Genomic DNA, 23,885 nt, shown 5'->3' on the forward strand with positions numbered 1-23,885 from the left:
ACCACTGAGGCAAGAACACTTTTGGTGAACTGTCTGGACTCCTATTTGACTACAAGAACTATATTAAGTATCCATGCATAAGTATAAATGAGACTCTCTGCTTGTCGGGGTAGGAAAGACAAGGGTGGCTAGCTAACAAGATTTTAAGTCTGTATCTGTGGCTGTACACTACAAAGTGCAATATATTGCTCTGTAGACCAGCACAATACCATCTGAAATTCAGATATGATGTTTCCAAATCAACTAACTTAACTTCTTAACTGCTTTGCTTTTCTTACCAGGGAACTCTATGGAAGATTTTTCTACCTGACAAATTGATCAATAATCAGGCTTGATCCTAGCCAATGCAATAATTCAAGTAAAATAAAGACAGGAGGATTAGAAAGGAAGAAATACATGGTTATTATTCACAGATGGCCTGGTTTGGTACATAGAAAATACAAAAATGTCCCTAAAGTGTAAGAATCAGTAAGCTAATTTACCAAGATCATTAGGCCAATATATAAAAATAACTATTTCTATACATTGTAACTAAAGCAATGTGAAATTTTAAAAAATGCATTTATAATAGGAACAAACGACATCAAATACCTAGAAACACATCTAATAAAAAACACGTAAGGTACCTAAAGCGAAAACTATAAAACACTAAGAAAAATTAAAGAATTCTCAGTCAACAGAAGGATATAGCATGTTCATGGCTTGGAAAGCTTGATATTATAAAAATATCAATTCTCCCCAGATTTATCTATAGGCTCAAAGTAATCCCAAACAAAATCTCAGCACGATACAGAAATGAGAATGAAATTTAAATTATACTTAACAACATGAAATTTCATAAATGTGTTGAGCCAAAGAGGCTAGACAGAAAAGGGTACATACTATATGAGTCCATTTATATAACATTCAAAAAGAGGCAAAACTAATCTATGGTGTTTAAAGTCAGGATGGAGGTTATTCTTGAGTCTGGGGGTAGTGCCTGTTCAAGGGCACAAGAAGTCTTCTTGTATTCTGGCAAGTTCTGGGTCTTGATCTAAATGCTTATACAGTTGGTGAAAAATTATCATGCTGTACACTTATGATTGCTGTATGTTATTTCAATTAAGTTTCTGTTTTTTTTTAAAAGGAGCCCTGTCCTGGTGAAATGGTGTAACTGAGTTAATGGTCATTAAGATTGCTAAAATTTTAGAGATTCTTTCTTCTGTGATGGTGTAGAAGCAGTCTTCCAAAGAAATAACACAATTGTTTTAAAGTAAAAAGAAAAATAGAGAAACTAGCCCATTTAAGAGAGTCAAGATTTTGCTGACAAAATCTGTTTCCTGCTCACAAATACAGGCCTGTGGAATCTGTCGAAGGAAGCTGCTCTATGCTAGTCGTGGCTCTGTACTTCACTATGACAGCACCAAGGATCAAAACAAAGGAAAACACTTGCTGAATGTTATGATGAACAACAACTTAAATCAAAAGAAAAAAATTTTTGAAAGACAAAAACACCTTGTCTAATAAACCTTTCCTTTGGTGTTTCATAATCATCAAAGTTGCAATCTGCCACAGACTTTGTCATGAATACATACAACATTTATGTAGTTGCTGAGTGTTAAAGAAACTGCCAATCAGTTATACTGCAGTTTGAGGGGGAGAAAGACTAAGTCCATCTTTATTTCCCCTGCTTCACACCCAGGCTTTGCCTGCTTTCCACCATTGTTGTCGTTCAGATTTGGTTTTGGGGTTTTCCTCCTCCCTGCTTCAGTTTCATTACCTTGATCTGGTGCAGACTCATCTTTCCTAAGTCAGCTGTGCAGGCCTGACCTCAGGGAGGACCTTATTTGGTCACACCCGACGGCCCTGATCATCTTCTTACTTTACATGGAAAGTTGTGTCTCATGCGGAAGTTGATCAGAATGGCATGTCCATGAGGTTATGTCTCAGGTGGCCAGCCTATGTCTCCAGAGCCTCTGACAACACTTGCGAACAAACATCATGTGCAATGTATGCAGTCGTGGTCAGAGACTTCTCAGGATTCCAGAGTCGTCATCCTAAAGTGAAGGGTCTAGTCTTCAGTTATCACTCTCTTTGCCACCAGCTTTAGCTCACTGTTCCTCTCCTAGACCATTACCATCCACACTCATTTCCCTCCATACTAAAACATATATACTGTTTAGTTTAAGAATATGGGGGTGGAAGAGCCTGAGACTGTTCTTCCATTATGGCAGAGGGAAGTCTATCAAGCAGAGAGACATGTGAATATAAAAGTAACACTGGCAAAACAGAACTGAAGAAGCCACCTGGAAGGTAGGTGTGGCTTCTTCTTTCCTGATTTACCCCTAACTTGTCAGAGTACCCTATTGCCAAAAATGAGATGGGCTTAAGTCTCAGAGGCAGTGTCCCTTGGGTTCTTAAGATTTAAAGAGTGTAACAAAGCTAAAAGGCCCACTTACCAGCACATTGCTGTTTATCCTTAGCTCTGGCCCTATTTTGTACATATTTTGAGACAAAGCTCAACATCTGGGTAAATAGTATGAAGTTTATTTTTTTAAGTTGTACCACATTACCAGAAGAGGTCAGAAATATGTTTTTATTCTAGGGCTGAGAAGATTAGAAATCCATTTCAAGCATAAAATATATTCCTAATAGTTCAATATTCTTTGTAAATTGCTGTAGCAGCAATAGTGAATGACAAGGATAAGATACCCTGTTCTGGGAAACACGGAGGTTCAAGGGAGATAAAAGTAAGTGGTTCTGAAACTTAAAAAAAGAACATCTGGAAAAGGAGATGCTTTTTGGATTTCCAAACCAAATAAGAGACATGCTCAAACCAGTTTGAATGGTTAACACTAATTCTGCCTGGGAACAGTTTCCAAAAATAAAAATTTGAAGTGTTATCAAATTTAGTTAAGGGGTGCAAGTTCTAAAAGAACTGGAGGAGGTACAGGGGAATGTACCATTTTCTTTAGCACCTGATGCAGTAAAGATTTATAAGCATAGATTCAAAAATTGAATATAGTGAGCCCTGACTGGTGTGGCTCAATGGGCTGGGTGTCATCCCACAAATTGAAAGGTCACTGTTTCGATTACTAGTCAGGGCACAAACCTGGGTTGCGGGCCAGGTCCCCAGTTGGGGGCATGTGAGAATAGATCAGATTGATGTTTCTATCCCTTTCTTCCTCTCTCCCTTTCTCTAAAAGTAAATAAATAAAATCTTTTAAAACCCTTTCACTTAAAAAAATTGAACATAGTGAAAAATCACCCATAAATAAAAATTTTCTTAGGCTATGTAGAAGACTGTGCTTAATCTTTGGAGATGCACGCTGACGCATTTGAGGTGAAATGTCGAAACATCTGAACTTGCTTTCAAAAGGTCTAGGAAGAAAAAAACAAATCTATACACAGAGAAATGCAACAAATGTAGCAATATGTTTTCAAAATAATTCGATAAAGCAAATATAATATTCCTATCTCCAAGGCACTTCAAAATCATACATTCACACATGAGGAAAGTCACCCCTGCCTATTACCAAATTGAAAGGACAATGTCTTGTTTATCCTGAACGTTTATCGTATTTGGATAATATAGTCCCCAGGAATCTCAAATTACACAAGGACAAATGTTGGTTATACTCTAACATTTAAGCCGATGCTTCTCAATTTTTTTTGTGGGGGGGGAGGGGCTCTGGCCCACTTAGAAAGGAGAAGGGAACACTCTAGAGGGGGCAAAATGAAAACTGCTACTCCTATCACCATGACTATTGTCCACTGCCACCTTTACAAAACTAAATCTCTCAGTAATTCCATGTAGATATACATATAATAGGAACTGAAACATATATCCAACTCAAGACCACAAAGTATTCTTGGAAATAAAAATGGAAAACATTCACTCCTTGTGAATATATACGCACAACAGGTTTAGAACATTACCAGAACAGCTAGACAACTCATTAGAATTCATTCCCAGAGTCTTCAAGAGGTTACAATGCAGCCATCACCAACCTGTGAAGGTTGGCAAAATTATAAGAATTCAAGTTCTGTTCCTTGAGGCTCTCCTTCATGTTCTTCCTTCCAAAGCAGCTGGTCTGGCTCCTTCTGCCCAGAAAAGCTGAGCAGGGCCAGGGCCAAACACTTGAAAGAGGGGTGGTCTGGGCTTTTGGTGCTCTGAGTCTTAGGCAAACATGACACAAGAGCTTCTGAGGGCTCCAACTGGTTCAACCTAGCTTACCAAACTAGGAGATCAGAAAGAAAACATGGAGCTGAAGACCTACATTGTGTTAAAGAAATTACATTGGCTTGGAGAATATTCTGGGAATCAAGGATGGCAGTAGGACTCCGGTGTGGAATCAAGGCTCTCCATGCAACTCATGGAAACTGTGATGAACATCCGGTTCAGCTAGCACCTGGGTGAGCATGCCACATCCGGGGCCTAGATTTCAGAGCAGGCTCATTCTGCAATCTCAAACTGCAAAGACAGCTGAATTTGCACTGGGTAAGGTCCTTTCAAGAAGAAAGCAAGGCTTCTGCTCTGGGATAGAATTTGCTGTCAGTGAGTATAGGAAACGATCTCTTCAGGACTGACACAGCAGCAGTATTCAGTTTTAGAACGGTGATTAATTGTGGTGATGGTGATGGACTGGGGGTGTGGGTGGAGGGAGGTGGTTTCCATTTGTCCTGTTCCTCAGCAAGGACCAAAAAACTAGGTATCATCCTGGTGGTATATTTCAGGGCCCTAGGGTTTAGGATCAACCACAAGGTAGCAGAATTCATTAATTAGCAATTGTGTAAGTCCTTCCTATATGGTCAATATCATCTGTACAATAAATAGCCAACTGATAAAGCTGGTTCCTAGAACATCTGGTTCCAGGAATCAGGTTTCTTCTATGCAGGGGGGAAAATCTCTAGTCAGCAGAAGAAAGGCTTTCAGAGTTGGTGTGTGGACAAAAATCTACTCTATTTTTCATGACGTAGAGCTAGAAACTTGGAGTAATGTAATCAGCCCCCCAAAAAAAGAAAAGAAAAGAAAAGACTTTGAACTTATGACATAAACTATGGGAGAAGACAGTCCCAATAAAGAGGGTTTGGGTTACATTGGTATAGGAACAGGACTAACCCAAGAGCAAGATTTAGTCTTGATGACCCTGCATAAAAATGGCTGGGGAATACCAGAGTGAAATAATAACCAGTGAGACTAGAGCCAGCTCTTGGTACAATGGGATAAGAGGTGAGGGAAGAAGACACCTTTCTTGCCCATAAGAGTAGGAAATTTATGCCAAGTATTTGAAAATTCAAAAGTTGGAACCTGATAGGGATACAAGCCCAGGAATAGTATGTTGGTGAGCCCCTGTTAAAAAATAATAGGCACTTCAAGGAAAAGTGTGGAGATTGTGTCTCCAGAGAGCCCTCTCTCAATTCACAGAGGGATGGCAGAATAACAGGGTTAGCAGGGTCATCAGAAGATTATTTCAGTATTCTGAAAATGAAAACTCTGAAGCCTTGAATATAAATGCCAGAAATTAGAAGAAGAAAAGGCAGCTTAGAAAAAAACTGGCCTGACTTTGAAAACATATAGGGATGGGCAAAAGTAGGTTAAAATTACCAGCCATTATTACCTGAAAGGATACAAAATAATAATAACAACAATAAGAGACAATTAATACAAATAAATACAATAATTAACAAGTAAATAATAATAACACAAGGTGAAACTCTGTGTTTTGCATACTCACAACTATAAACCTACTTTTGCCAACCCCTGTATAAGGGGTATTAGCAGAGAGTGGTACCTGAAACATCTCTAAAAAGCCACCTGCAAGGGCAGTGGAACTTCTCCCAGGATACAGGAATCAGAGTTACTGATAAAGAGTTTCTCCCACCTGAGTTTTAAATTAGACAACAGAATGGGTATCATGGACAAGTTAAAACCATGAGGCTGTGCTCTGTAAGCATCCCTTCCATTTTCTGTTTATCTCAGATAACCTTAAATCTCTGCTATGGACTCGAGCAATATGGGTATTTAGGTAGCTTCACAGATCATGCATTGATGGCTTGTAGAATTTCTCTTTCTCTGGGGAAATGCTGGCTGTACAGAGGGTTGGCGCTTCGATGACAAGTTGCTGCAGTGCTCACATTGGCTCTAGTGAGTGAAGGGTTTGTAAATTTTGTTTCCATAGGGCTGGTGTTACAGTATTTTATGAGTATTTTATGCCCTTACCACTCTCTGGAATGTGGAATATATGCTACAAGATACAGTCAACAACGATGAAATATAGTTCCAAAGATGCCAAAGCACATTAGCAGTTCCAGCTTAAGGGGCCCCCAGGTTGCAGCTTCCATTAGACACCAAAACAAAGCCCTTTTGGCTAGAGTAAAAGATGAAAATAATGGTTTAACACTTGTAAAGGGATTTTAATTTCTCTGTGAGAAGGGAGGAATGATTTGATAAGGGGGTTTGTATTTTTACAGGGCTTTATTGGGGGCATTCTTTACACTGCTGGGATTATATTATTTGAACTGTAATATTTATATTATCTAGTGGCTTCATATAATGAGGAGAAAAAGAGGTGATATGGAGGATTGCTTCTGCTAGTCCCAGCCAAATGATTACAATATCCCACAAAAAACATCCTCTTTCCTTCACTTGCCTCTTTCAAAAATGGCAGCAGCTGGTCAGCAGAACCAGCACATGGTATCTCAAAATCTGATCAACACCTAAAATACTATTGGTCAGAAGATGAAAAGCTACACTTGCCCATGAAAGTCAATTTGGGAGGTCAACGTATAATGTACAACTGCAAACCAAAAGGTGGGATGGTACCACTCAGGCCGACCACTCAAAATGTGTGTGAGGTGCCCTACCCTTCAAGGGGGCTCAAGGCTTCCCCTACCCGTTCACTTCTCTTCCTGAGAGGAAAAAATATGTCAACCAATTCAAGGATGACACCCAGGTCCTAAAGGACAGTGAGGAGATAGCTTTGGATGGGAAGGGCAAAACTGGTCCTCCAGGCTACTTACCTCTTCAGCTGCAAGGAGCTGGAAGTTGCTCCTGCCCTCCAAAGGCTGAGAGGACCACAGGAAGAGCTCATGATAAAAATGGGTCTACGCACAGGGAGGCACACTGCCCAGTTGTAGGCCTTAGGAGCAGTAGAGTCTTCAAGGCTGGCCTATGGTCCAAGGGCAAGTTTATTAGGGTAAAGAATTTGGCTGGTCATCATCAAGTAGGAGGGCCAGTTACTAAACGGCATTTGGGATACTGGTCTTGTCCTCTCTTCACCTCTATCAGTACTAACAATAATGACGTGGGTAATTTTTAAAGGCTTCTGTTTTAAGTCTGGCTAAAATAGAAGTTAAAGATTCTTTGTATTAATGCTCCTTCTCTCCTTCTCCCAAAAGAAAGGGTCATGTCAGTAAGAGGAGCGCGCCTATGTGCTAAATCACGGGGACCTGGATAAAAACGAGTATCTGTTACAGAATTGCTGCATCTTATTCTTGGCACAAAACTGTAAATCTTTCAAATAGTCATTTCCAAACAAAAATCTCTGTTATCAATTAAAGAATATAATTCAATACCAATGGTGGTAGAGAGGGTTATTTTTTTGTTTGTTTATTTGGTTTTTGACTCAGATAAACTGGTCTCAGATTTACTTCCTTTAAGAGTACACTCTCCACACTTCAGAATTATTTTTGAAACAGCTTGGATTTGTGCAGTTTCTTGTCTTCAAAGAATTCATTTATCCTAACAATTTATGATCGCTACTTTAGAATTCTGAAAATGGACACCCAGAGGCCTTGAATGTAAGAGTTAGAAAAAATTAAAGGGAGGAAAAGGAGCTTAGAAAAGAACTGGCCCAACTTTGATGGAGGTAGGGCTTGTGCCTGAATAGATATGGGGCTCTTTCATAAAATATTTTGTAGAGAATGAATATTTCTAATTGTGTAAGAGTGTCACATCCCAAAAGTGGGCTATGGAGAAACCAAAGCATATGACAGTCACGTAAAAGGTGGTCGGAGTGTACAGAGCTGACAGTGAGGAGGGTCAAGATAAAAATAAGTGGTTCCTCTGGTTTTGAACGCACCACCCTTTTTGACTACCACAGGGTGGATCTTTTTAGACCTACAGCTTGGAGACCTTGCTTCCACCTGGGGCATTTGGTTACCTTCAAGTTTAAGAGACTGGTAAGATGAAAAGGTCACTGATTGGCCTGACTATGCCAAAAGGAGGATGCGAGTATCATTCACACCAACTATTTTCCTGGGGCAGCTGTTCAAAGGATTTTAACATTCAATCTTTACCAATATGACAGATAACTATTTAATTTTCACAGGTGAGAGAGAGGTCTAAAGAGAGCTCTATCCTCACATTTTAGTAGCAATGACAGGATGGATTCCTCTACTATGGGCTTATGTCAGCCACCGTAGATTTTACCACAAAGGGCTTTGCATTGTGAAATGCACCATCAGGAAGAGGGAACAAGGCATTTCTTCTGAATGAGAAAACAATACAAATCTAAAACTTCTCCAACATCCCTTCTATAACTTACTCCCAATTTATATAATTCTCATTCAAACTGGCATTAAAGGAAGTGTTAACAATATCTGAAGTAAGATTTAAGCACTGTGGAAAATTTTATCTTAAAATTTAAAATTCACCTTTAAAATCTGACAGGAGAAAGTTAAACTAGAGAAATCAGCATTTCCCGAGAACCACTCCTTTCATCGCTAGTGTCCTTCCCAAAGCAGAAACTCAGCAGGTGTGTCAAGGGTGCCTACCTAAACTGTGGCTTGTTCTCTAGCGCATGCTCTTACTGGAAAACACAGCATTAGCTGCACAAAGTCTAAATGCAGCCTAGGAAGACTTGGCTAGTGTGTGTGCTTAAAAGAGGAACCAGAAAATAAGAAATAGCCCTAAATAGTTGTTTTCTATTTCCCTCTGAGATCATCCCAAGCACTCTCAAACTCAGGTTTCAAGACGCTCTACAGAGTTACTTCCCTACCAGCTGGAGGCTGGTGTTGGGGCAGTTGAAAGATGGGGTGGGAAGGGAACATAATAGAGAATGTGGTAGGGTGCAAAATGCATTCACCAAGTACTGGCTGTGTACGGAGCACAGTGCTATGGCTGAGACAGACGTAAAGAAACATAAGGCAGGGTTTCTCTGCTTTTGGAGACACTTAGAGCCAAAGAGAAATTGTTTCCTGTTTCAACAGAATGGAAATTGGGAAGCAAGGACTAAATTTAATATTTGTCAAAATAGAGCATAGTGCACATTAAAACCCTATGCTGCTTTCTTTTTATTCCTCAAGAAATAAGATTCCATGGCTGGTGGTGAAGGAAAGGAATGAAAAGGGAGTTGAGGAAGGGCAGAAATGTTCTGACTCGAGGGATCACTTGGCACAGTGAAGTTATCACCACTAAATTATTGCCTATCAAAATTTAGGTTCAGAAACTTAGGGTAGGCATTCCAGGATCCTGTCTTTACTGAGGGCAGTCCCGTAGTAGAAGAGACATCGCCCTCTCTTCTTTTCAATCTTTTCTATGGGAAAAGTATAAAAGACCCTCATTAAGTGCCCTTTTAAGCAATTACAGAGCATTTCCAGGCACTTGGCTGAAAAGTGTTTATGTAAGCTGAAGTCCTCCTCAGTCCCTCCAGAGAAGCACAAATATCAGCATCCTTTTACACAGCTGATATCTAGGGTTACCTCCTGAGAGGTTTCAAACTCTCTCACAAAAGGGCAATCTGCCCAGGCCTGTTCTTTTTTTAATAGGGAAGGGCCAATTTATAGCAAGAGAAATATTTCAGAAAAAAATCTCCTTACAGCAAAACACAAATGCAAACAGCCTAATCTTGGTTGTGAGGATAAGCAGTAGGGACCAAGATGAGCTCCTTAAAAAACTCTAAGGAAACTGCACTGGATTAGGGTTAAGTTTGTTCTGATTTTTTAACAATTGTCCTTCTCATGCTTATCATACAGCCCTGGTCTAGCCCACACAGTCCTTGCAGATGTCTTGTGTTGCTGGTTGTCTAAGATGCTAGAGGATATTTAGGGTGGGTGCTACTGAGACAAGTGTACCCCTAGAACCTGGCCTCATTCTGGTGGGAGGCTACTCTGGTTCGGGGGTTGCTCAGAGGCTAGGTTCTTTTGGTAGTTGCCAGGATGTTCATTTGAAGAAGTAAGTCATTTGAAGGGTACCCACTGGAAGGGTTGCAGCCATAGTGGGGCTCCCCCAGCAGCGGAGTACCAGTCTGGGAAGTGTCATTTTAAAAATGACACATATCTGGCCACAGTGGGGAATTAAATAGAAGAGGAAAGGCCAAGGAGTCGAGAAATTACAGCTTTGTCACTCCCATGTTAAAGTGTGAGCCTTAACAATAAATATCTGCAATGTGGCAGCAAACACCCGATCTTCAGGCCTGGAGTCAAGACTGGAACTCGCAATAGAAGAGCAGGCAGGAATCTTCAATGGGAAGCTGAAGCCACAGCCCCATGGGAAGCAGGAGATAAAAGGGTAATGTCCTCAGATCAAGTCTCAACACCTCTCTCTCCAGGGAAGCTAAACCACCCTCTCCTATTATCACTCCCTTTAGACAGCCACAGTCTAAAATGGGAGACCAAGGAAGGGGGGCGGATTGGTCAGGAACAGCTCTTCCTCATAACCCCAGGCCATCAGCCTGGCAGTTGGAGGGTTAAAGTCTGCACTTAAAAGAAAACTCAAACCCCATTAAGCCCAGGCTCGGAGAACAGGGAGCAGCAGGGAAGCCAAAGGAAACTAATTTTGGAGGTTCTCCAAGCTGCCAATCACAAGCATATTTCTAACAGTCCCAGTGTTGTTTGAGTTGGTTGTTTTTCCACAGGCTACACAATGGGGTCTGGTTATTCATTGAAAAAGTCTGCATGGGAGCCCAGCCCTCCATTCACAACTAATTTGGAATGCTCCATTCAGCAAGAGGGGGACTCTGCAGTTCAGCTCACTGGGGCGGTCGGAGCAGAGCCCAGCTGTCGCCGCAGGGACGCTTGCTTGCCCAGTGAGCTGTTTATGTAAGAAATTCAGACACTGCAGGCTCTTGCCTGCCCCGCACCCTCCCTAAGATTCAGAAGGCCAAGACTTGGGCTGAAATCTGCAAGGGTGTGCAAGTTGGCTGGAAGTGAGGTCGGCAAGTGCCCTCTGGCAAAAGAGGAAAGGCAGAAGAAAAGTATCTCCTACAGCTTGGTTCAGAATCTGACTGTAGCTACCAGCTGAAAGAAACAGATTTCAGTGGTATTTCTCCTGCCCTGGGGATGAGTTGGTTTGTATTAGAGGACAGCTTTCTCTGGAAGTTGGCCTTTCCAGACTCCTTGGCTTTTGCATTCATTGCCAATTGCTACATCGGGAGCCACCTGGCTTTCTCCCCAGGGGAGACGGTCTCTGGAGAGACCACTAGATTCTCTGGCTGCAGACGGGGAGGGGGTAAGCTACCTATTAAGAACAGATTCACAGTTCCTTTTCCTGGATTTGCATCCAGCCTGCAAGGCTTATAATTCCCCCTGAATACCCAGGAGACATCAAAAGGGAAAAGCAGTGGAGATCTGGGGCTGCAGGGTGAAATTTACTCCATGAACAATGTACAGTACAAGGCTAAAAACTGGTTTGGTTTCTTAGTAATTTTTTCAAACCTTCAATAATCACTCTAAGAGAGATGATGAAGCCAGTCTGACAACCAGACTTTATTTCAAGGAAAAGCATACACTTTGTGAAAATTAAAACCAGGAAATAAATTTTAGTTGTTACCTCTTTTTATAAAATATTTGGCTATTCTCAAATGTCTTATGTTTACTTCTTCTCACTGCTGTTGCCACCACCGCAACCCCCCTCCGGAGTGAACTCAGGCAGTGACTGGGGAGGCATTTCTCTGAAGTCTTTCTGACCACAGTATCAGGTCCGATGCCTTGGCTGTTCTGCAGATGGGTCTCAAACTCCTGGCCTTTTAAAACCTAGCTCTTACTCTACACTTCCTAGCATCTTGCACTCTCTACCTTAACTTTCCCCTCGATGCTTCCTCCTTCTACACAGGGGAGCCTCCTTTATTTGCTGTGCAGGGTCTTTTTATGTGGGAGCTCTTCTTCCTGAGAAAAGCTGCTAGTCCATTATCTAGCTGCCAAGCCCAAAGGTGTACTTACATTATGGTTACACCCACGCCCACCCACATACACACTAGGGCCTACGATTTGGCCCCTCCTTTAAGCTGAGCCTCTAAGAGGGATGGGACAATGATAGAAACTGACGACCAAACCCTCTGTTAAATGAGCTTGATGAGTTCACAAAATGAATTTTTAAAAAAGCAACCTAATCCGGTACTGGCATCAGCATGCCTGGCACTTGTCCAAGAGCTGGGAGCTGCAACATGACAAGACTCCGCACTCCTTGGATTCCAAGTGGAGAAGCACTGTGTGCCAGGGCACAGATGGGGCCCAAGCTGCCTCAAGGGCAACCACGTGCCCAACAGGGACAGTCAGCCTCTGTGCCTGGATGTGCCTTACCATCATTAAAACTTGGGAAACATGTGGAGGGAACAGTCTTTTGGTAGAGAATCACACACTCCATCTAACCCGACCACCAGTGATGATACTAAGTGATAGAAATGGCAGATAGAACTAATTCTCAGCTTTATCAAGCTACCTGTCTTAATCTTGCAAAGGTGCAGAAAGATGAAAAACAGCAGACAGACATTATTAATTTCTTGATTGGTGCCAGGATTTTGTCACCTCTGGAATCTATGTAAGTGATCTACCAGACAATCCCAAGCCTTTCTCACCAAACACAAAGGACTGGAAAGGTTACTAGGTTTTATTAGAGGACTGAGAATGGAAAAACATTTAAGAGGCAGAAAAAAATCCATCGTTTTTTATAAGCCTAACTGAATTGAAGTTAGAAGAAAACAGATTTTGTATAAACATATAGCTCTTTTAGATAAATGGGATCTCTAGGTCTTGGTTTCTTAAGAGTCTTGGGTCTAAGATTCTTGGAGGCTATCAAAACAGGAAGAATTTCAAATCATTTAGCACCCTCTCAGTGGTCAGGCAGCAGGCTAGCTAACAAAGACTTTGAAAGTAGCACAGTAAACCTGGAGTGAAATCATCTCTTCCCACCTCATGTTTTTCTCCTGCTTTCTTCTGCACTCCTTTCTCCCTACCTTTCTCTTAACGACTGGCTCTTGAAAAGGATAAATTGATAGCCTGGACTCTCTTAACACTCTCGTTATTAAAGTGCCTACTGTTTTCTTTCTTACCTTCTGTAACAAAAAAAAGACTTTAGGATGATCTTTTCAAACTGAAATGGCCTAAGCCCACAGAGCAAGTAAACCTAGAGTTTTACTATACTACCTCTGGGGCCAAAATGATGTGTCCTCTCCAAAAGGAAGGTACTGCCTCTACTGTATCAACCTCATTCGTAGCAAAGAAGAAAAAATTCCAACCAAATAATCTCATGTTGAAACAGGATTAAGATCAATGTGTTTTAGGCTCAAGGGCTGTCATAACAGTTAATCCTATTTCCCCAGTCATGTACTGCAATGTATTTATGAAAAGTGCTTTTCACCTGTTAATTAGACAGTCCTCAGAAAGTTACTCATACTTCCTCCAGCCCACCCATTCTTTTTGAAACACATTTCTAAAAAGGACACTTCAAGGGGAAAATAAAGTCACTTGGATTTTTAAATAATTCTCTAAATTGTATTTGATAGGGAGACCATGGTTTTATTTATTTTATTTTTTCATTGTTGTTCTATCACAGTTGTCCCAATTTTCCCTTGTTGCTCTCCCCCGCCCTGCCTACCCCTCTCCCAGTCAATCCCCAACCTGTTCTCCACGTCCATGGCTCATTTATACCTGTTCCTTGACTAGACCCTTCCTCTTCTTTCCCCCCTCTCCCTTCCTCTCTGGTCACGGTCAGTCTAATTCCTGGTTTCCATGCCTCTGATTCTATTTTGCTCCTAGGAGGTGATGGTTTTAAAGTAAGATTTTATCATGCCTTCTCCCCAGCATAAAATATTTCAGTTATTCAAGATGTTGGTAAACATTCACAATACTACAATTGAAATAAGATTTTAAAAAAAGAATTGAAATCTGCATTAAAAATAAACTATTTACATATGCTAAAATCTAGTAATGCCCTTAAGTGCCCACGCACTCAGTTCAGAAAAATGAATGTAATCCCCACCCTACCCCAAATCTAAGAATTTTCATTTTCAATCTTACCCATGGTTTTGATATGTAGTTAATTCTGTGAAACATGTAGTAAAAATGTGTACACATCTATTTACTAACACAGATTCCCCGGTTTGGTAACTCTATGTGTTAATGCACATATTTAGCTACATACTCATTTGTAATATACAGGATATACAACATACAATTGTATCTGTATACACACTAATATTTCTAGGAAACATGTCAGTTTTATGATTTTCCTGTTTTATAATTTCTCTCTCTCTTCCAAGTACTATGTGGAACACACTCCAAGTAGCAAGATATTTAGTAAGTTTCTCAGGATCACAGAATGAGAAGAACTGAGGTTCTGACCTGACTAGCCTCGCGGGAGCTCTCCCAAGGGCCGCCTCAAGGTACAGAAATAGAAATAGTGAGGGAGAGCCCTGAGTACACCTGGGCGTGCCAGGAACCCCTGGCTCTGTAGCTTTGTGAAAGCTTCTTTAAGGATGTTATTTTATAATTCCTTCTTCTCATTTCACTTAACACCTTCTATCTGCCCCTACCACTAGTCAGTCTCTGTAGCTCCGGACCTTACATTATCTCCTCTGTAAAATGAAGGGGCTGGACAAGACTTATCTCTACAAGGGAGTTCCAGCTCAAACAATCTGGGATCTTCAGGGTTACTTCTCAGGACCAAGGGACAACGGGGGCACTGCCAGAGCCCCTGTGGGCTATAGGTTGCACTTTTTATTCCCTCGAATTTGACCTTTAAAAGTTTCCAGATGGGGATATTTTACCAATGTCTGTAGTATTTGTGAGGTAAGGTGAAATCTATATAGCTAGAAGTAAGCTGGGCATTTATGTAAGTCTTATAAGAACAATGGTTTCATTTATTCAAATCACACTTATGGATGGACGTCTATGGGTAGGAACCTAAATCAGGAACACTTACAAGATATAAACTCTTTAAAAGTTGACCTTGTAAGTGCTTACTGAAAAATGTATGCTATAATCTTCAAAACTGACACACTAGAATATAAACAATTACCCATATTACTTAATATTTCTTTCCCTTTCTATCTCTCATATAGGAAAGGTAGACTTTTACAAGTGGCAGGCCATAGAAGAGTAGTTGTTTCAAATGCTTTTGCTACTGTAGGGAAAAGTTTTTTTTACCAGGCAAGTGCAAGTTTGTTTTGTAGTTCATGGATTGATTGATTCAAACCAACCTACAAGGTCTCATTAAATCTGAATGAGTGTCTCCCCCTCCCCTGGAATAATAGACTCTTCCGGAAGGTGACAGCAGTAGAAGCTGATCCTCAACCTGAGGCTCTGCCAGCATTCATGTATCTACATAGTCAGTTTCAACAACAATCAAACCAGTCACACATAACAGTAAGGACGGATGGATGGAGGATACACCATCCAATATTTGTATTCTTCCCTAACCTCTAAGGCAAGTGTATCTATTTAAATCTATTCTTCTCAAAGCTCCATCTCCAGAAATAACAGTCAGAGAGAGGGAAAGAATTATTAAAATACTTTTTGAGGCTACTCAACCATCTGTTTTATCCTTAAAAGACAGAAAAGCTCACCCTTAAGAAGTTAAAGCAAAAAGCAAACAAAGAAAAAACATAGCACACTTGGTAAGCAGAAATATCTCCCAGAGCACCTCCATTTTAGGTATGGCAATTTAATTAAAAAATTTAACACATTCTATTCACTGAGCAGAAATTACTTCTAACGAGCCAAAACATTTATTGATCTTTTCCCTTTAGCTTATTCCTGTAAATAAATCTCTCTCCAAATATAAATCCTGTTTGCTGATATCTTTCTCTAAAAGAATATATATCTGCCTCAGCACACAAAATCCATTTGAAGGCAGTCATCTCACCTCCCTTTTAACTCTTTTGGGTCACAGAGAAACAAACAGGCCCTGGCAGTGTGGCTCAGTTGGTTGGAGCATAGTCCCCAGACACCAGAAGATTGTGGGTTTGATTCTCAGCCAGAGGGTACATACCTAGGTTGCCAGTAGGGGCGTGTATGGGAGGCAACTGATCAATGTTTCTCTCTCACATGGATGTTTCTTTCTCTCTCTCTCTCTCTAAAAACCAATGGACATATCCTCGGGCGAGGATAAAAAACAAACAAACAAAAGTGTCATAAAAGCATTTTAATGAACGTCTGCCAAGAAAGCCGCCTCCCAAACAGATTGCAGTTTATGCTGCTCTGAGCAAGAACTGGAAAGGCTGTGTCAAATTGTCAACACGGAACACAGTGGGATTACGAATCCTGCCTTTTATTTTACACACACACACACACACACACGGACGCACACGAACACTTTATTTAGTCTTTCAGTGGCAAGCTTCCCAATCATTTAAAAGCAATCAGAGGCCAAAATTCATTTTCTTTCCTAAGAAAACATTCACAGCAAACTGTGATAAAGTTAAGGTGACCAAGCATCTGTGGGTTAGTTTATTCCCTTTTAAAGTTTCATGGCATTGCACCTTGAATATGAGGCCTATCATTAAAGAATGTTTAGCTGGTACCTCTGATCTTTCATTTAATGATTTAGAACACCCAGTTTTTCCTGAGACCCAAAGACACCTTCTCTCCCAGGGCATTCTCTTTCTCTCTCTTTTACTGTCTCTGTTTGTCTCTCTTGATAAAACAAAGCTGGGAAAAATTTGTTGGTACAAAATGAGAAATTGAATCCTTGCCTGGCTCAGGTGCTTGCTATTATAAACTATGACTAAGAGACATGAATTTCTCTATGATGCAACTCTCAAGAGAGGCAGCATTTTCTCCAGGCCTCTCTTAAACCTGCTCATTCGCCAGTGACTAATGCTCTCTAGAGCTGCCCTGTACTGCTCAAATTTCATCAGCCAGCTTTGTCCTTGATAGCTCTGCCTGGACCATAAAAGCTCCCAAAACCTGTTGAGGGCAGCTCTGAAAGATCAGTGCAAAGCTAACCACACCCTGTCAGCTTGGAGAGCTAGCTATATTGTGAACTTGCCACTACATTTTTTATCTCAAGGACATGAGCATTTAACGACCATTTCTTAAAAGTTTTTACTTTTCTATGAATGATAAAGTCCTGACAAGTACAGGAAAAATAGGAGGAAATTAGGTCTCCCTGTGACCACCCTTTTCAACTCAGAAGTAGAAACAAAATTGACAACATTAGGTGAAGCCAAAGTGAACTGAATCTTTCATTAACTATTTTCTACACCTTTAAAAGAAAAACAATGTCAGGTTCGTGATTTGTATCAAGGACTTAACTTGAAAAACAAAAAGAAAACACTGTAAGATAGTGTCTGGTTAATGGATGTTTGGTCCAACATCTTACATACAATGTCAATTAATTTATAATTTTGAGCTTGAAGCCTTGCAATATTCCTAGGTAAAAAAATTTAGGGTTAAATTAAGCTCAGTAAATCTTACCTGCAATAGAATAAAAAACACTTTAGAAATAATTACAATAAGGAATGAAACTTTGAATTAGTAAAAGAAACAAAATGCATTCCATTGTCCAAATACGGTGACTACAGCTGAAAAGAGCAATCTAGACATGTATAATCCAAGACCAAACAAAATCAGAACAAATGATCCACCACCAGAAAGGTACTTACAGTTATCAGACTGAAAATCTGGGACAAACTGTTCATCATCAGGAACTTGTGCTGGAAAAGAGATTTTTATTTTAGACCTTTAAAAGCTTTATTAAGAAGCACAGTAAAATGTTGTATATGGAAAATAGGACAGCCAAGAAACTTGCCTTCAGCTAACCAAGCCTCTTGAAGTTGACTGAGATCCTGAAACAACTCTGGAATTGAAAACAGAAGACACCAGAATGAGAATTCCTCTACTAGGGAGAAGACAAGAGTCTACACACTGCTTTCCCTGGGAGCCATTTGAGGAATCCACAACACAGAGGGGAAAGCTTCAGTACCTTCAGAATCATGAGCCAGATCTGTGTCCAAAAACTTCCTCTTCCTGTCAATCACAGGCCGCCCTCTACATTCCTCAGATCTAGATTTCTGAAAAAGGCAAACATACAGTGAAGACCCAAGTGTAATAAAGGGATCTTGAAAGGGAGTAGTACCACTACATCAGTAAGAAGAAGACTCAAATTTGAAGAGGGAGGACAAAACAAACCAAAAACCACGTAAACTTACCCCTGGGACCATAAAAGGGACTTGCTGGTCATAAAACCCATCCATGGTGCTTCCAATGTCTCTAATATCACCTTGAAAGGTTTCAGCATTGAGTACTTTCTGTGGGAAAGGGGTCCTCCTGTAATATGAATTTGGGAAATTTTAACTGGAGGGGGAGGGAAAGAAATGAAATAATTTTACACTGCTGTTTCTTTAGGGCCCATGCAAACCACTACCTTTCTTTGAGGTACTTAAGGCCCACTCGAGGTGTTAGCTTTACTGACTAAAGCTGGGTTTAAGGGCATCAAAGGTTCATAGTGTCACTTAGTGCCAAATCCATTTACTTACTCATCTTTTTCTTTCCCTTCCTCTCTCCTCTTTCTTTCTCTCAATAAGAGTATAGATTTGCTATTATCTGCCCCTCCTTTTTTTTTTTTTTTTTTTCTTTTAATAGGAGGGACCTTATTTTCATTATAAAAGGGTGATTTCAAGTCCTCTCCAATAGAAGATTCTCCAGGGTATTTGTAGAGTGGCAGGTTTTATTCTTCTTCCCTTTTTGACATAATTTAATTTTCACAGTACAGTGACAGGAAGTAGAAAACTGGGTTTTAGCATTCCAAATTATTGGCAATTAAGAATCTGACATACATAGTGTTTCTAAAAGTATTTTGTAGGTCAGTGGTAAAATACTATATATAGTTCCACGAATGTATTGATCAGAGGTATACTTATCTTCACACACTCTTTATTAAAACCTAAACCTTCTTTCCAAACAGGTGTAGTGTCTGTAATGTCACAAATAATCTCCATAGCCATTTACAGAGATAGATATCTATGACATCTCCAACCTCTAAAAGAATAAAATAGCTATGAAAATAAAGGAAACTAAATTCCATTGCACACATTTTAAAAGCATCACTACCACAGATATTTTTTTAAAGCATGAAAAGCAAAAGATCCATGAAAAGCAAATTCAGTTTTTTCCTTATAGTGATATCAATTTTTCCCAAACATGCCAAAAAATTAAACTTGTTTCAGTACTGTCAAGTCTTAGGACTAGGAAGAGAGGTAGGAGATGAAAATGGAGAGGAGGGAATTTTTTTTAATTTGGGAGGAATAAAATAACAAGTTTAGGAAGGTACCATCTTTCTAAGCATTTTGTTGTCTTCTCTAAATTAAAAAAAAAAATAAAAAATAAGCTCAACAAAATGGAAAAAACAATTTCACTCACTCCAGCTTTAAGCAATGTAAAATGCTTAAGGATAATTCTTTTGTTTAACTTGCATATAAATTTTTAATAGGAAACCTTTTCTCAGTAGACAATTCCATCTGATTTGTTTTTCACACTGTGTGGAGCATATCAAATTTTGGTGAACAGGATGCAAGGAAACCCTTCACGGCCAGCCTCCTCTCAGCACTTTGGCCCAAGTAATCAGATATTTTCCAAGTCAAAGAGAAATAGGGAGAGGAGCAAAACTGCACACAGTTCATAATTTCCTAGAAAAACATTCCCACTAGCCTGCTTGCTTGACTTCAAAATAGCGCTAAAACGTTCAGAATAAAGCCTTTTTCTCAAATGTCACCATCCGTATACAAAATCTGAGAATCGCCAGCACTGAGTTGAGCAGCATGAAAACGAGTCTTCCCTACCCTTCAAAAACCTGTCCAACTAAATCGTGGCCTTAGAAATTCTGTAAACGTCTTTTGGGAGAAGGGGGCAACGGGTAGATTAATGGAGGTGGAGATATTTTCAGAGTCTCACAATGAAATACGCTGCAAAATACTTCACCATGAAGAGCAAAACTGTTTTTTAAAAAACATTAAGAGAAGCTGCCATAAGCGAATCCAAAAGAGGCTCTGAGGATCTTTAAAGCAGTGTTCAGAGTTCAAGGGCTAGAAAATCGTGTTTAAAGCATATATTTACATTATTTTTAAAGCCGAAGGGCAGGCTCCAGCTCATCCAGGAGTTTAAACCACTTCCTTTGCACCCCCCTCCCTTCCCTGTGCCCCCAGGAAAACTTGAACACAGCGCAGCACCGCGATCGAGGCCCCTCCCCCGCAGCGCACAGCGGGCCTGGTTTTATGAATGGGAGAGCAAGCCACAGCCGCCACAGCAGGTAAAGGCTGTAACTGGATCCCTTGCGCTGGGCCCCATTCACAAAACAAGACACACTTCCACCCAATTCCCAGCCTTCCCCATTCATGAAAACTCCTTCAGATGCGCCCCCGCCCCCACTCCCAACGCACGCCCAGCCTCCGACGCAGGCCCCTCACCCCAGCGTTTTAGGAAGCAAGCTCAATGCTTCATTCACAAATAAAGGGGGGGGGGAAAGCCGCAGGGAACAGCGAGCCAAGGAAAGAAACCCGCTTCATTCATAAAGTCACCCGCATTCATAAAAACAAGCTGAGGGGCCGGGCGCTACCAACCCCCGCCCCCAATTTCTCCCTCTCTCCAAAAAAGACCCTCCAAACATCTCTCCTTGGCACCCCTCCTCATCCAGGAGTTCAGTTCCCCCCAAAGGTCCCCTCTCCTCCGAAAATGCGGTTAGGTCCCTAATCCAGCGCGAGGCGCCAGCATCTCCCCATACCCCCTCCGCACCCGTTTTCCCCCAACTACCCCCAGGCGAAGCTCCCCTATTTCTCTAGAATCGGTGTGCAGCCTGACGCTCTCAGTCCGCTGCGGGCTTGGGTGTCTACTTTCCATAACCTGAAACTTGCAGGGCATGCATAAGTTTCGGGCCGACCCCCAACCCCGCAGGCTGCACATGCCTAATGTCACTTAACCTCTCCTGGTGCTCTGGGGGCATCACCTCTCAAACATTCCCCCCTAAGCTGCTTTCGGCCCCCTCCTCCCCAGTGCAAATCTCCGCTGCTGAACGTCTCTTCTCGCGAGCCTCCAAGTCCCCTAGGGGATCTCAGATCTCCAGAGACTGTAAAGCCCCGCAACTCCGTACCCCCCACCCCGCCCGGGAGCCCCCTTACTTCGCGCTTCAGAGAGCCTCCCCCGCGACGTGCGGAAACCAGCTCTCTAAGCGTTCCGGAACCTTTAGCCACCCCCCGCCCAACGTTTCCCAGGAACCGAACCGGACCAGGCTGCGAGAGGAGGGGGCGGTCAGCCCCGGGGGAGCTCAGCCCAAATAAAAAGTGCATCCCGATTTGAAGATTCTGAATCAGCCCGTGAACTCTCAGGCTCTTCGGACCCGTTCCTGGACACCCCCTCCGATGCCCCCCCTGCCCCCTTCGACGCCCACTCACCTGAGGTGGCGGCTCTCCTCCCCTTGCAGTGGCCCCGGGCGCAGGCGCGCTCACGCACGCGCGCACCCGGCCTGGGCGCTTAAGCAAAAGGCTGGGCCGAACCGCTCTAGGGACGCTGAACCGCTCAGTGCACAAGCCACTGGACTCTGCGCCGCAGCTGCCAACCGGGCTGGAGCGCTGGCCCGGCCCCGGAGGCCCGCTGCTCCGCCCTCCACCATTGGCCCACAGCCCTAGCCCAGCTCAGTTTCCATTGGTCCAAGGCTGCTCCTGCAGCTGTCTATCATCTCTTGTTTACCCTGTCTGTGGGCAAATCCAGCCAAGCCGCCCCATCAACTCCGGCTTACATTGGTCAACAGCGCGTTCCTCCCCACCCCTCAGGGGACTGTTTTACATAATCTATGCACCGGGGGCCATTGGCCAATCAGCACAGGCTGTTTATATAATGAATGTGCGGACGTTTTTCATTCATAAAAAACGCGACCTGAGGGGGAAGCTTAGCTGAGTCAGTGAAGCACTTAAAGGGGCCGAGGCCCGGAGGAACTGCGGTTGCTGGTCTAGCAGCTCTCCCAACTTTTCACCAAGGCACGGCTCTTCCCTCTTTCCCATTCACCCATTCCTCCCACTAGCAACACTACCGCCAGGATCGGGCCGCTCGGCGACAGACCTTCACAGCTGCAGTACCAAACAAAGTTATCATTTTATAATTCAGGCGAGAGGAATTCGTCATTCCACCCAGAGAGAAACGCTTTGACCGACCTGGGCGTTCGGCCCACAGAAACACAGAAAACGGAAACCGAGCCCTCTAATCTTAGTTACCTTTAAGAGAGGCCTTAATTTCCTTTAACCAGGTTTCCAGCGAGGAAGAATAAGCAGTATCTCCCTTTAAAATCTGAGCTCTCAAACAGATTGTAGTTACTATTTTATACTGGCAAGGCCTAAGGCCAAATCAATTCCGTTTTCTCCCCATGTTTAATTGCAGTTTATAACCTCGCCAGAGTGTGTTTTGGATCCGAGTTGAGGGAGGGTCAGCGCTCAATGAAATCGTCTCTGGGGGCGGCGCAAACCAGTCAACCGACCTAGAAACATAAATCCCTCCGAAAAGGGCTTGCAGAGTTAGACCACCTGCCTCCGTCGCGGGGCTGCTTGTTTTCCATTTAAGTGTTGAATGCAAGATGGTGCATTTGCGAATTAGATCCCGCGCAGCTGGGAACGACGAGAAGCTGCTCTGCTTGCCAAACGATCGGGCACTAACTGCAACTGCTGAGATTTTCAACAGGGTGTTCCAGGAAACAAATAAATAAGCAATCCTCTCCCATCTTCCCCAACTGCCGTACCCCCTCCTGTGAAAACCGCAGGGAGGCTCTCTGTTCTCCCCTAGGACGCTGTGACTTGTGAGGGAGCTCTGTACTGCCGGCGTGCCCTGCCCTTCACCCCGTGGGCTAGCAGTGGGGCGGAAAGATGCCAAATGTTAAGAGAGCCCCTAGTAAAGGGTTCCCCAGGCTAGCGAACTCTGGGGATGCTCCCCGACCCATCGTAAGGAACACTGTAGATTTTTAGGGAAAAAAAGTATTTTTAAGTTAAAATTTGACCACTTTATTTTCTGCTTCCACTCTTGTGTATCTTAAACAGAGTGAGCAGGCACTTGGTTTGTGGTTATAGTTCAAGAAAGATGGAAATTCACCTAAGGAAGGAACCTGGAGTACCCTGATTGAGTCCTGGGCCCAGCATTGAGCAGGCATGAGCTATTTACTTTGCAGGAGACTGGGGTGGGCATGAGTTGATGGGTGGGAAGATGCTCAGCACATTTAATAAGCAGTTCTAACTTCCTGCTAGAGCATTTTGCTACTGGCGTGGGGTGGGGAGGGGCGGGGGGGGGGCAGTAAAAGTTTTTCCTTAATGCTTCTCTTTATTCCTTGGCACCATTTCTGTTTGTTGGCTGGAGGGGGTTACCCTAGTCCAGTTGCACTCTCAGGGTGTGACTGGTGTCCTGAAGGCTTTATCTCTCCAACTAGAATCAGGGCCCAGGTTAGCTTCTGATCTTGTCTGCTCCCCATCCTGTCCCACCTCTTCTCATCTTATCTGCTCTCTGATCTAGTTTCTCCAGAAGAGCTTTGGTAGTCCTCTTCACCTAAACCTGTCTCAGGCTCTAGCCCTTTGGAAGGCCTGCTGCCCTCAGTGCCATTTGTCCTTACCATATAAGTCATAGCGCATCAATCACACTTGCTATCTCTGCCTACAAGGATACATTGTAGGACTTTCTCCATGGAGTTGAACTCGATGGGCAGAGTTCTTGTGAATTTT

At 42.4% G+C, this 23,885-nt stretch overlaps 1 protein-coding gene across 1 annotated transcript in view; it reads right to left on the reverse strand.

Annotated features, from left to right (window-relative positions):
• Positions 1-21,744, reverse strand: part of ETV5 (ETS variant transcription factor 5) — a 57,918-nt gene extending 36,174 nt beyond the window's left edge. The window contains exons 1-5 of the mRNA XM_090275141.1: positions 21,585-21,744; positions 18,351-18,468; positions 18,125-18,212; positions 17,951-17,998; positions 17,805-17,855 (exon numbers count right to left, since the gene is read on the reverse strand). Coding sequence (XP_090131267.1) covers positions 17,805-17,855; positions 17,951-17,998; positions 18,125-18,212; positions 18,351-18,395 — 232 coding nt within the window. The 5' untranslated portion in view covers positions 18,396-18,468; positions 21,585-21,744. The remainder of the gene's footprint in view (positions 1-17,804; positions 17,856-17,950; positions 17,999-18,124; positions 18,213-18,350; positions 18,469-21,584) is intronic.
• Between the last annotated feature and the right edge of the window lie 2,141 nt (positions 21,745-23,885).

This window comes from Furipterus horrens, unplaced genomic scaffold, assembly GCF_987537825.1.
Source record: "Furipterus horrens unplaced genomic scaffold, mFurHor1.1.pri manual_scaffold_1, whole genome shotgun sequence".
NCBI classification, from domain to species: Eukaryota; Metazoa; Chordata; class Mammalia; order Chiroptera; family Furipteridae; genus Furipterus; species Furipterus horrens.